The sequence below is a fragment of the Taudactylus pleione genome, unplaced genomic scaffold (assembly GCF_031769625.1).
Source record: "Taudactylus pleione unplaced genomic scaffold, aTauple2 ptg000136l, whole genome shotgun sequence".
Taxonomy (NCBI): domain Eukaryota; kingdom Metazoa; phylum Chordata; class Amphibia; order Anura; family Myobatrachidae; genus Taudactylus; species Taudactylus pleione.
This window is the reverse complement of record NW_028284538.1, coordinates 3,756,069-3,768,770: the sequence shown is the minus strand read 5'-3', so window position 1 is coordinate 3,768,770 and position 12,702 is coordinate 3,756,069. Positions and strand designations below refer to the sequence as shown.

Below are 12,702 nucleotides of genomic sequence, written 5' to 3'. Positions count from 1 at the left end.
AATCTGATTGGTTGCTATGGGCAACATCACTTTAAAAACTCACCTCTAAAAACTCTCACTTTATTAAATTTACCCCTTGGAGAGAGATAAAGAGTATGGCCATAAAGTACCAACCAATCAGGTCCTCAGAAGCATCACAAGGGGGGGGTGGGTTGCACCTGGCTAACACCCGCTGAGGGGTGACACCAAAGTACCGGCTCCCCCTCAGTGACAGGAGCCGGGTGCTGCACTGTTACATTACGTGCAGCACTCGCCTCCTGAACCAGTGAGGGAGCTGGAACTGCAAATACACTGGTCCCCGGGGGCAGTCTGCACCTCCGGGACCTCCCGGAGAGGCCAAAACGGGGGTTCGGGCCATGTGTACACGCCCCTACCTGTGAGGCCACGCCCCTTACCGTGAGACCACTCACTTCTATGTCGGCGCACACTTCCCTGTTAGCAGCACCGGTGTCACTGAGTGGAGGGATGCCACTGCAGGTCCTGACTGCCATTTTTCAATACACAGTTACAGTAGGAGCTGATACTTTATCTCTCTCCGAGACTTAGTAAATAGACCCCTGTAGCCTTAATATTGACAATGAAATCCATTCTATAATCATAATTTGAAATAAAATTATCAATCTTTGGAATAACATCATAGTCATGGAATAGACCCTTTTTGCATCCCCTCCTTATATGCTTTACATACAACATAGGGACAAATTTTATTTTGTTCCTTATTAATTGTATTGTTCAAGTTTACCATATCCTTACCCAATAATCATTTTATTACTTAATTGACAATAACATCAACCTTCACCCCCCAAATAGATACATTACAGTTATATATAGAAGATGCTAGATAAATGCTAAGTAGAATCTGATTGGTTGCTATGGGAAACATCTCCACTGCTAAAAACCCTCACTTTAGTAAATATACCGCCTAGATTTGAAATGAGAGAACTTGGGCTAGAAAATAAAAAACAATTTTGATTTACAGCATAAGGAGCCATACTGGTGTCTCAGATGTGAAATAAAAAGGGAAAACATATTATTATCTATTTTCTTATGCACTTGTGTATATTACTCATATTGATGTATAAGTACCACATTGTGACTCAACGGTACTTGTTATTTGTGAGAAATAATTTGACTACAGTAAAAAAAAATCCCTGTTCCAGGGTTAGGGCGGTATTCAATTAGTTTTGCACCTGCGGAACATTTTTGCATGCCGTACTTTTCGCTAACATCACGTGCTTTGGCCACGAAAACTTTTCGTGCATGCCCCCGTTATTCGCCGTATGCAATTCCAAAAGACGCAAAAACGTAACCCGGCGATGTGAACCAGGCGAAAAGTGCTGTCAGAATTGGGGAAATCAGCTTGACACCCCCAAAAAGATGCACTAACATTGGGGATCAATGTACATGCCCCTGATTATCCCTAATAAAGCTATTTGGGGTTCTTAAGTTGTGTCATTTGTTTCTAATTAGCGTCTTTACACAAGTGGTGAAGAATAGCATTAAGCAGTATTTTTTGGTGATCATATGGGTTACTTGAAAATGTGTACATGCATGGTTTAAAGTGGCTATTTATTATCAAAATAAAACATCTCACCCATACTTGCAAACCCCCCAAAAGTCTATTTTGCTAGTTTTTCAGTTTGTTCCCCAACTTTTCTGCCCTCAAATTCAAAGTACTCTTTTGGGGTGTTCCTCACTTTTTTGTAGGGATTTTTTGATGCAGTTATCCTTTGGGGGGCCTGTCCCAAGGGTTCTGAGTGGTTTCCTCTCCTTTGCACCCCAAAATAACGATTTTGCACTTTTTTCTCCACCTATTGAGAGGGGAATCTTACATTGCATTGACTTTCCGCGTACGTGAAAAGTATTTGCAATTAAATACGGAGATAAGTTTCCGCCTGGCGAAAAGTCGCAATCCACGATACATTTTCGCGGATCTCGACTTTTCGTGGCTAATTGAATACGGCCCTTAGTGGGGCAAGTTTTGGGTTATCTTTGGAATTGATTTTGCTTTGCTCCAAAGTCAAGCATTTGGAAGCCCCCACTCCAGGTACCACTCCTTGTATTCTCTTACGAGGTACCATCCCCTCTATGTTCTATTCTGCACCACCATATACTTTATCAAACCACTTGTCTCCAATTCACTTGTTTAAAAAGGGATGAATTTTACAGACATTTAACATTTTAATTTAAACAAGTGTTTATTTCTGTGTGGCTTCAGTTTAACACATACAGTAATGTGCTGCAATAAAAGCTTAGCACCTAACAGAGCATAGCCGTGCCTTGTACTGTGTAACCTTCCAATGTACGAATTTCTATCTGTGCAACATTGCAGCCAATTTTCACAATACCAGGTTGAGAAAGAGCATGTAAACAGGGATGTGAGGCTCAACACATGGACATGTGCCAGATATAGTAAGGTATAAGTAGGAGGAAGAAGAAGGAGTGAGTTACTTGTACATGACTATCAGGATGAAGCTGCTCATCTTATGTGCTGGGCTCCTCAGCCTCACCTGTCCCTGCAAGGCTAATGCTGTCTGCTGTGAGTGACAATGTGATAGGACACCTGAGGATGAGTGGTGAGAGTGAGCCCTCCTTGGCCTTAGTACAAAGCTACATAATAGGTCTTCTCTTTCTTCTCCAGCTGTTCCAGACACACAGAAGTCTTCTGTCACAGCTCTGGCATTGAACATGGCAAGAAGTGTGGGGCCGTGCGTTATCCCAGACCCCAGTGTCCTATTGGCATTGAACTTGGGAGATGTCCCAGACCCCTTTGCCCGAGAGACGCTAATAAAACTGCTGAGAGAAGACGCAGTCCGTAAAGTCTCAAAAAGTGAGTCCATGTCTTGTCCCCAAGTCTCTGAGAATGATTTATTTGAATGGAACATTGCCTGGTTCCATTATATTTTATTTAAACAACATATCAAAATAAATATGTTATATGTTTTTAAAAAATTTCATATTTCATTTGAGAACAAAGACTCACTCTATATTGTTTTGTTTAGTTTGCTGATACCGGCACAGGACACAGCAGGCTGCTAATTAATCTCCCTACATAACAACTTAAGCTCCCTATATAGCAACATAAGCTGAAGTACAGTAATATACTGTAGAAAAGCACTGTTCGAAACACCAAGTATAAAAAGACAAAGTGTGTGTGTATATATATTTATATATAATGTCTGTTTTCGCAAAGTTATGGCAAAATCAAGTGTCAGGCTAATTTATGAAACACCGAACACCCAGAAGTATGCTGATAGCAATAATTGCACTTGCTGTAGTTTATGCTACATACAGTAGTTTTCAGACGTGTATTACTTGAGATGTTTTGCACGATGAAATGTTTATTATGTGCAATGCTCTTACACAAGCGCTTCTATAATATATTTTTAATAATTATACTGTGCCCCATATTTAAGTTGTACTGCTGCCTCTACCTCATCCCCCAAACTTGAAGCGTAGTGGTATGAGAAGTCTCTAAACAGTTTATTATTATTATTATTAATAATAATAATAATCATAATAATAATAATAATAATTATGCTTTATTTATTGTATATTTATTTTATAGGTTATATTCTAAAATTCATAGTATAGAATATTGTGTAATGAAAGAACTATGTTTAAAACTAATATCAAACTTTATTATCTAACAAGATACATATAAAGAAAAAGCTTAAAATAAATCACATAAAAAAGCATTGCATATACACCAGAAATGCTATCTAATTAATCCACTTGATTTCTAATTTTTTCAACGAATGTATATAAATAAATATCTATTAATTTATAGTTTTTATCGCAGTAAAAGAAATGTGGTACCTGCAGAAACTTTCATTTATTAGTCTGGTATATACTATAACTCTGTGCAAATTAGAAGAAGACATACATTTATTAGTTAGCAGGTTAGTTGAGGTATATTATCATCAGCCGTACAACTCCAATAGTGGGCGATAGACATGCGCTGGATCTGTACTGCGCATGTTTTGATCAGTGACTGCGAGATCACGCGCGGTGCCACTTAATCTGCAGCATGTGAATAGTTTGGGGGCAGTGCGGCAATAGTGACCGTTTTACAAAACGAGGGCTTGTCACCCCCGTTTTGTAGGCATGTCGAGGCCAGAGTCTGCCATTTCCGACACAGATTTCCTGGTCCCGGCAGGGGAGTTCCGGTGGCCATTCTGAGTAAGCTTAGGCTTACTCAGATGGCTGATGACTTCCAGGTGGTGATTCGTTGCTGTATCTTTGGATATAGCACTCGGATCTGCATTGCCAGCAGTGGGCGTCTTTGGCCTTCAGACGTCTCCTGCGGCATTAGCATTTTTATTAAGTAGTAATTGTGGGATATCCACCGATAACACCATTTTCCACTGCAAGTATTAAGAATCCACAATATTTAACATGGGGTGATCTCCATTTCCGCAAAGCATGCCCAAGGAGGCTGCTACGCTATCGGATTTACCAAGCTCCAGGATGCGATGCTTCAGATGGCTTTGGCTGTTCTAGCAACCGGATCCCTTCCTTACATTCCTCGCTCGTACATATGTGGTCAGGAGAAAGTGGCGGTTTTATGGCAAATTTCTGGCGGTTTTACTTTGCTAAATCCTGTGATTTTCAACCAACCTCTCCCCAAAAAAATGCCAAATAGCGTTGATTTAATCCCTTGATATTAGTTGATGATACTATAACTTCTTATAAGGAATAATATCCGCGTGTCCCACAGCTAATTGGTTTTATGTCTCTGCACTCTTTTTAGAGCTACCGTTCACCTCTGGCAAAGTTGCACTTTATGTTCTCGCTCTTCAGTCTTCATGTTCTGACCCCAGAACAATTTCTGGTTCTGGAAAAAACATTGACCTTGTAAAGCTCCTAGTGAAAAAGACACAGGAAGAATTGAAAGCAATTGGTGAGTTTATATACTTATATATTTAATCTGGGAAAGGGAGACTCACACACATATATTTTCTTAGCACTTTCACACGTTTTGACTGTTGTTCTGTTGTTTTTCAATTATAATCGCCCCCACCCGTACACACATTGCAACTTACTTAACATACATGCCCCTAATTTAAAATACACGAGAGCTGTTCCATGAGTTGGTTGACATAGGGGGTGATGCATCAAGAGCGGAGAAGTGGACCAGTGGAGAAATTGTCCATAGCAACCACTCTCAGGTAGCAGTTATCAAATACATTCTATAAAATCATAGATAGAAGCTGATTGGTTGTTATGGCTAATTTCACTCTTTATACTGCTTGATACATTACCCCCATAGTCTGCAACTTCCTGTTTTCAGTGTGGGTCATGATGGAGGCATCATCTGAGCTGTGGAGGCTTCCCGTATTTTATCTCTATGTTCAGATGCAAAACAACGTTTTCAGAGAGCTGTCATGACACTCAGGTAGTGGTGTACCTGTAACTCTGCGGTTGAAGACTATTGGCTGGAGCTATTCATAACTAATCACCTAGAGCAGACAAGGTTTACAGGAATCTGATTTCTGTAAGTTGCTGTAAGAGTCTATGCAGTCAGTAGATCCGGTACACGGATTAGGAGCAGGATATTGGATAACATAGTCAGTCACTCATAACCAAAGTTTTGGTACACATATAAGTAGCAAAATAGTCTAGTCAGTCACAGTTTAAGGTTCAGTACACAGGATAAGTGGTGGCACTGGCAGGGGATACCAGTAAGTGTTGTCAGGGAAAGCAAAGTTCAATACAGTAAATGAACTGGATACCAGGAACAAGATCTTGGAGACAAGGAGCTAGGTTACAAAACAATAACCAAGCAACGTATTATGGGTAGAGTCTCCTTTAAATAGCCTTGAGATAGCTGATGCCCCCGCACGACATCAGCACCAAGGTTTCATAAGGGACCGGAGATAAGCCAATGCACACTTTAGCTGCTCTGTGGAGACCATAACGGACTGGAGAGACAGTGGAACACGGCAGCAAAGAAATGGGACCTGTAAAAACAACACAATTCATTTCCAAAGGCTGGCACATATGGGATAAGGGCTTCATGTTCGCTGAGATAGTGTTGCTGCAGATAAGGTTGTGAGCTTGGATAGATGGTATCTTGGTTCCATGTGTTGGAAGGAACCCATCATTATTCTATTTAAAGAAAGAAAGAACATTTGTACACCATGGATGAATTATTTTTAAATAATTCACCTTACTTTGTGAAACATCTAATTTCTTAACAATCTGCAAATACTGTCTGTAAGCACACGTATGTTACAGGAACATAATGCATTTTTTCTACTTTGAATGTTCTCAGCTTCTGATATTCACTTAGATTGGTTCAGTTGTGCCCTTAGCTGTCCTTAACTTATAGTTGTAACATGCTCTGCAATAACACTGGACCTTTCTCTCTATGAGGTAGATGTACTAAGCCTTTGGAGAGAGATAAGTACCCAAAGTTCCAACCAATCAGTGCCTAGCTTTCACTTTTCAAACACAGGGCCTAATACATTACGGATCGCTATTGTGATAGTAGCTCCGTAATCGCACGCAGGTCTGCTGCAAAAATATGCTAACGATTGCTATTGCACTGCCGTCTCACTGCCAGCATAGAGACGCCCACTGCCTCCCACTACCGCTATCTCACATATGTAATACCTTGCAAACCTCCATTAACATCAATAACATCGAGAACCATCGGCCCCTCACGCAGAATTACAGCAGTCCTGGCCTCACTTAGAAATTGCTAACCTCGTTGCACGCAGCGAGTACTTCAAGCTACGTATTCAATCGCAAACGCTAATTCATGCACGACCATGCAAGGGCGTTCAAACGGAGAAGCACACCAGCATTTTTCCGACCACCCCCCCCCTTCCCATCACCACCCCCAAACATTGACTGCCTGTCAATCACTCCGTGATATCTCTTTGCGTGGTCTCGGTGATCGCAGTGGTACCTTTGCGCACGTGCAATGCATATGCATGTGCAGTACGCAACAATCTGCCGTCTGTGTAGACTTTAGCAATAGCCATTCGTAATGAATCAGGCCCACAGCCTGTAATCTGACAGTTAGGAGCTGATTGATTAGGACTTAATCTTCCTCCACTTTATGTCTCTCCAATGCGTAGTACATCTACCCCTATGGGCCTTATTCAGAATGAGGCAGATACTGAATCACTAAATGCACCTGGGAAAAAAGGTCCCATTTATGCAAAATATTTAGTTTCAGTCCCAAATGCCGTCCCGGGACTGCGGTATCCTCCACCTTCTGCGACATACCTGGGTCTGATGTGACTGGAGTATAACTGGAGGTGGGGTCCTGAAATTGCTAAAAATTACAGTACAGAATGTTAACTTATTATAGTTAATGGTTGGATCATGCATATAATAATTACCCAGTGGCAGTCTTTCTCTTCCCCAACTGAGTTTGACTTTGAAGCATTGTTTATATGTGTAAAATGGTATTATGCAGTGTAAAAACACTTTTTAAACACTATTGCAGCAGTTTTTTGAGCTTTGCATAAATGGGCGTGTTTTCACAGTGTGCGACCAATCATACACAGTCATCATCAATGTTACACAAGGATCAGAGCACTCGCTACTCAATAGCCTCCATACTTTTATGTTTTTGACTATTTGCTGGGCATTTTACGCGCAATTCGCGACTACATACCTACAGAGGCTGTCATTTAATTAATCTACTACAGATGTTACGTGACCAGTATGCTTGAGCTAATTTGGTGACATACATGTATGTTCCAATTAAAAAGGGAACCTCTGGTTTGGTCTGTGTAGTCAGCATAAGGTAAAGTACATAATAGTAGCTCTTAATAAATGCTACAAATTTCTCCATACATTATTATATGTATATGTCCTAATTTCATCAAATTCATTAATATTGGTTATCATAATAAAGTACATATTTAGGCCCTCATTCAGAGCCGTACGCTCTGAGCAGAGCGCACGCTCTGAATGAGGGCCGCCCTCCTAAAAAATGGAGTGTCCTCCTGGACGCTCGTATAGCTGTGGGTCACCACCCACAGCCTATACGAGCGTGCAGTTTGATGGCCGCGATGGTCTTGACCATCGCGACCATCTAAACTGCGAGCCGGAGCCTGCGGTTGAGGTTTTCAACCGCAAGCTCCGGAGTGATTTTGGCTCTATCAGAGCCAAAATCACTCCCACTGACATCACTAGTGATGTCAGTGGGCCGGCTTCTGACGGGAGGCGTTCCCGTGGGAACGCCCCCGTCAGGGAGGCACGCCCCCGGCACGCCCACCAAAGGGGGCGTGCTGTCAATCAACATCAACACCACGCCCCCTTTGATCAGACACAACGAGCGAAGGACTTTCCTTCGCTCGTCGCGTCTGGCGCATGCGCTCCCTCCGTCGTGCGCATGCTCAGTGCAGAACATCGACCCACTTGCGAGCGGACAGCCGCTCACGAGTGGGTCTGAATCAGGGCCTTATTTTTTTATAAGCTAATACAATCAAAATAAATGAAAGGATATTTGAGAAAAATTAAAATGAAAAATGCAATGGAAAATGAAAACATGGTAAGCGAAAGCTTGAGATTACTGAAAGATTGAGATTATTGTAGGCAAGAATACTAGGTTTTTTGTTGATTGGCTGACATGACAGCCTTGTTGCTAGGCAGGTTAGTTTAAGTGTGTGTGTCACCTGGTTGATGGTTTGGCCAATAGTATAGTCAAGGGTGGGGTTTATTTAGGGCATATATAAGTGAGTCTTTTAACTATGGACAGCCTCTTTTTCATTCAGAGCCCACCATCCTGGCCAAAACCTTTGCCGTTTGTTTTTGTTGCTAACTTTTCTTTTCCACAACATTGGCAGGAGAATGCTGCATCTCAGTGGCTTTATGTGGCGCAAGAAAGCTTTGTGGGGAAACTTGCCCTCTACTTACATAGCAAGTTTGTCCTTCTCTGTGCGGGGGGACCAGGGCACTTCATGTGCGGAAGAGTTCGGACTTTGGCCCTGATTCAGAGCCGGACGCTCTGAAAAAGCGCTAGCTCTGAATCAGGGCATTTGTTGTTTTTTTTTTGAAGCGGCCTCCTGGCGGTTCGCATAGCTGGATGATGCGGCAAGGATGATGCTCGTGATGGCCAAGACTATCGCGACCATCGGGCTTGTGACGAGACCCTTGTGGTAGGGTCTCGTGGCCGCAAGCCCCAGAGAGCTTCTGGCTCTAATAGAGCTGGAAGCTCTCCCACTGACATCATTGGTGATGTCAGTGGGGCCGCCCACAAATGGCAGGCATTCGCATGGGAACGCCTCCGTTTGTGAAGCCACCCCCCCACCACGCCTACAAAACGGGGCGAGCTGTTGATCAACATCGACAGCCGTCCCTTTTCTAGTGAGCCACGGAGCGAATGCTTATTGCGCTCACTCCGGGGCTCGCGCACTCGCAGTGCGCACGCCGCGCAAGTGCACTGGGACACCATCGACCCGCTTGCGAGTGCTATGCACTTGTGAGCGGGTCTGAATCAGGCCCTTTGCCCATGAGGGAAGCGAATCCTTTGCATCGTAAATGCGTCTATAAGGGGGGACATTTCAGTCATCCCCCAATTTGTCTCAGTTATAGAAAGCTAGAACTGAGTCTGCAGGATCTCCTGGCCACCTTGGTTATTTTAATTGCTTAATTATAAATTAAATTTAAAGTTTAGTGTTAAGTTATTAGGTGTTTAAGGGGTAATTAGCAATAAACCTATGGATGGCTTATTAATTTCAGTTTTAAAGCCTTGCTGAGCAATAGCATTTCTGCATTGGCAGTTTGGCACACACCCTGGGAGAGATTTACAAACCGCAGATTTTCTGGTGCAGTCATGTGCAGTTTGTGTGCCACAAGATTTACTAAAGCCCAAACTGCACATTAAAGTACATTAAAATAAAACCCAAGGTTTAAAATCAAAACATCTATATTACATAATATTCTGGTAATATTCTGGTAAAGTCTGTCCCATCTCCTACATGCGTGAATTCCTCCAACAGATTCCACTGCAGCACGACAGGACAGACCCTAGCCGGAGGACCGCTCTGTGCTAGGAAGGGCATGTATGTAGCATGGTGGGGGCCGGACAGAGTGGGGGCAACAGGGACACAGTGGGCAGTGGGGTGGAGCAGCAAGCAGGGCGCGGAGCAGCGAGTTGCCAATGCATTTGGCAGGTCCTTTTACTAAATGATTATATTTATATAAGGTACAAAATGGTATTATGTCATAAGCTGTGTTTTGCCAAACCGCAAAAGATTTGGTTCTGACAGGTGGCATGCCTTTTAGAATTCTTGTCTGATTTTTTTTTATAAAGTTAACAATTAAAATAAAAAGATAAAAAGAAGAAGAAGCCCCCCTCCCATTTTCAACAAGCCCAACCAGCCCAACATCATTCTGGTCACCTAGAGGGGCTGTCGCTGACTGAGGTGAGTACCTAAATCATTAATACTTGTGCCCCCCATTATTAATAAATATTAGTGCCTCGATTATTAATACAATTAGAAACAGTGTCCATATTTAAATAAAATAAGCAATAGTATCCCCGAGACACGGAATCGGTATGTAATACCGCCGGCCGCATGGCCGGCAGTTCGAATCCCGGCAGCGTCAGGCCGACAGAGGAATAGATCCCAGCAGCGGCAGCCCGACAGCGCTGGAAATCCTGATCGTCCCCAGGTAAGTACTAACTAACCTAACCTACTCCCCTAACCTTAACCCTCTATTAGGGGTGCCTAACCCTAACCTCCCCCCCAAGTGCCTAACCCTAATCCCCCATCTAAGTGCCTAAACCTAAACCCCCCCTTCCCCGCTGCCTAAACCTAAGTCCCCCAGGGGGTTGCCTAACCCTAACCTCCCCCCGGGGATGCCTAACCCTAACCCTCCCTCCCCCTAGCCTAACCCTAACCTCCCGGGGGGGTGCCTAACCCTAAGTCCCCCCCCAGGAGCCCTAAACCTAACCCTCCCCCCTGCAGCTGTCCGCTCGCAGAGCCCGCGGGCGCTGGTCTCCCGGCATCGGTAAAATGCGCGGCGTCTACATCTAGACGCCGGTCATTTCACCCTCGCCGGGATATGACAGTCGGGAAGCCGGCTGTCGGTATAATGTCAGCCCGCTTCCCGATTGCATCCCCGAGACACTACTTACATTTGTTGTGGGGGCACAATAATTTTTTTTAAAGAACCCTTTAAGGTTTGAAAACCAACAAAGAAAATGTTGCTTAGTAAATCTTTCCCTGTGTGTTCTATGATGCAGAAATGCAGAACAAAGGTGAGCTGGCAGGGCCACAGCAAGGACAGGATGTTTAGCTGCCGTATGTCCTGGTAGAATACAATAGACATAACATAGGTGTTTGGTGGTGCTTAATACTTTGAGGTTTTTCAGATATTCCTGAGAAGCCTTTCATGTAGATAAAACTTTTATTTCATTACAGATAAAATATTATTGCATGGGTCAGTATACACTAAGCCTTGTAGAGTATTAACCAATCAGCTCCTAACTGTCATTTTCAAACACAGCCTGTAAGATGACAGTTAGGAGCTGATTGGTTGGTACTTTATCTCTGCCCACTTTCTCTCTCTCCAAGACTTAGTACATAGGGGATGTAGTCAGCATCCCAGCGTGCGGGATGCCGACTGGCGCCGAATTCCCCACAGCGTCAGGATCCCAGCACCAGTATACTGGCCACCGGCATTCTGAAGGTAAATATCGTCAGTTAGGGGAGGGTGAGGCTTAGGGAGCGAGGTTAGGGTTAGGCACTAGGGGGAGGTTTAGGGTTAGGCACCGGGGAGGGAGGGTGAGATTTAGGGTGCAGGGATTGGGAGGTTAGGTTTAGGCACTAGGGAGGAGGTTAGGTTTAGGCACCGGGGAGGGAGTGTTAGGTTTAGGGTGCGGGGAGGGGGAGGTTAGGCTTAAGCACTAGGGGGGAGGTTAGGTTTATGCACCGGGGAGGGAGGGTTAGGGTAGGGGTTAGGGTTAGTGCTAGCATACTTACCTATGGGTGTCGGGATTCTGACTGTCTGGATGCCACTGTCGGTATTCTGACCAGCGGCATCCCGACCGCCGACAATCCATATCCAACCCATAGACCCCTCAGTTGAATCCATCCTTCCATGAAATTGGGCAACTATTCTTGGGTACAGAACTGCCCTTACTAGTGGGTGTGTCATGGCGTGTATCTAAAGCTTCTAGTCATGAATAAGGGGAAGGGTAGCCTGTTTCTGACTTATCTCTTGCACCCAGCATGGGGCTGATGCAAGTGCCGATACTGATGATGATGGCTGCGGTGATGTAAATCAATGGATGCCCGTGGTTTCTGCTTGTAGAGTCATGAACCCCCACATAAGTAATACATAAGGTTTCCGCAGCTGCAAACACACTTTGCGTGTGACTCAGAATTAGCCCCATAGCGTGCTTTATACTAAATTCATTATGCCACAGAAGAAACAATTTTATACATTTGTTTTAGCAGATGAAATGTAATCTCACTGAGTGGACCGGCTGTCACTTATAGTGGAAATGTTAAAACGATAAAAAAAAAATCCAAAGAAGTTCCAGTATTAGTAGCCAAAAAAAGAAAAAATACTATATATACTATAAATTTTATAGCCAGATTGCAGACATTCAAACCACGGGGTGGGGGGTGAGGGAACACATAAAAAAAATACCTCTGCCTAGTTACTTTTTTATTTTATTTTCTATTTTTTTACTTTTTAGATATAGAGTATTCATAAGTTATCATG

The 12,702-nt window shown here is 43.5% G+C and overlaps 1 protein-coding gene across 1 annotated transcript in view; it reads left to right on the top strand.

Moving 5' to 3' along the window:
- The first annotated feature begins 2,367 nt into the window (after positions 1-2,367).
- The window catches only part of LOC148522922 (cobalamin binding intrinsic factor-like), a 34,945-nt gene continuing 24,610 nt past the window's right edge, over positions 2,368-12,702 (top strand). The window contains exons 1-3 of the mRNA XM_088473563.1: positions 2,368-2,539; positions 2,642-2,830; positions 4,754-4,903. Coding sequence (XP_088329689.1) covers positions 2,458-2,539; positions 2,642-2,830; positions 4,754-4,903 — 421 coding nt within the window. The 5' untranslated portion in view covers positions 2,368-2,457. The remainder of the gene's footprint in view (positions 2,540-2,641; positions 2,831-4,753; positions 4,904-12,702) is intronic.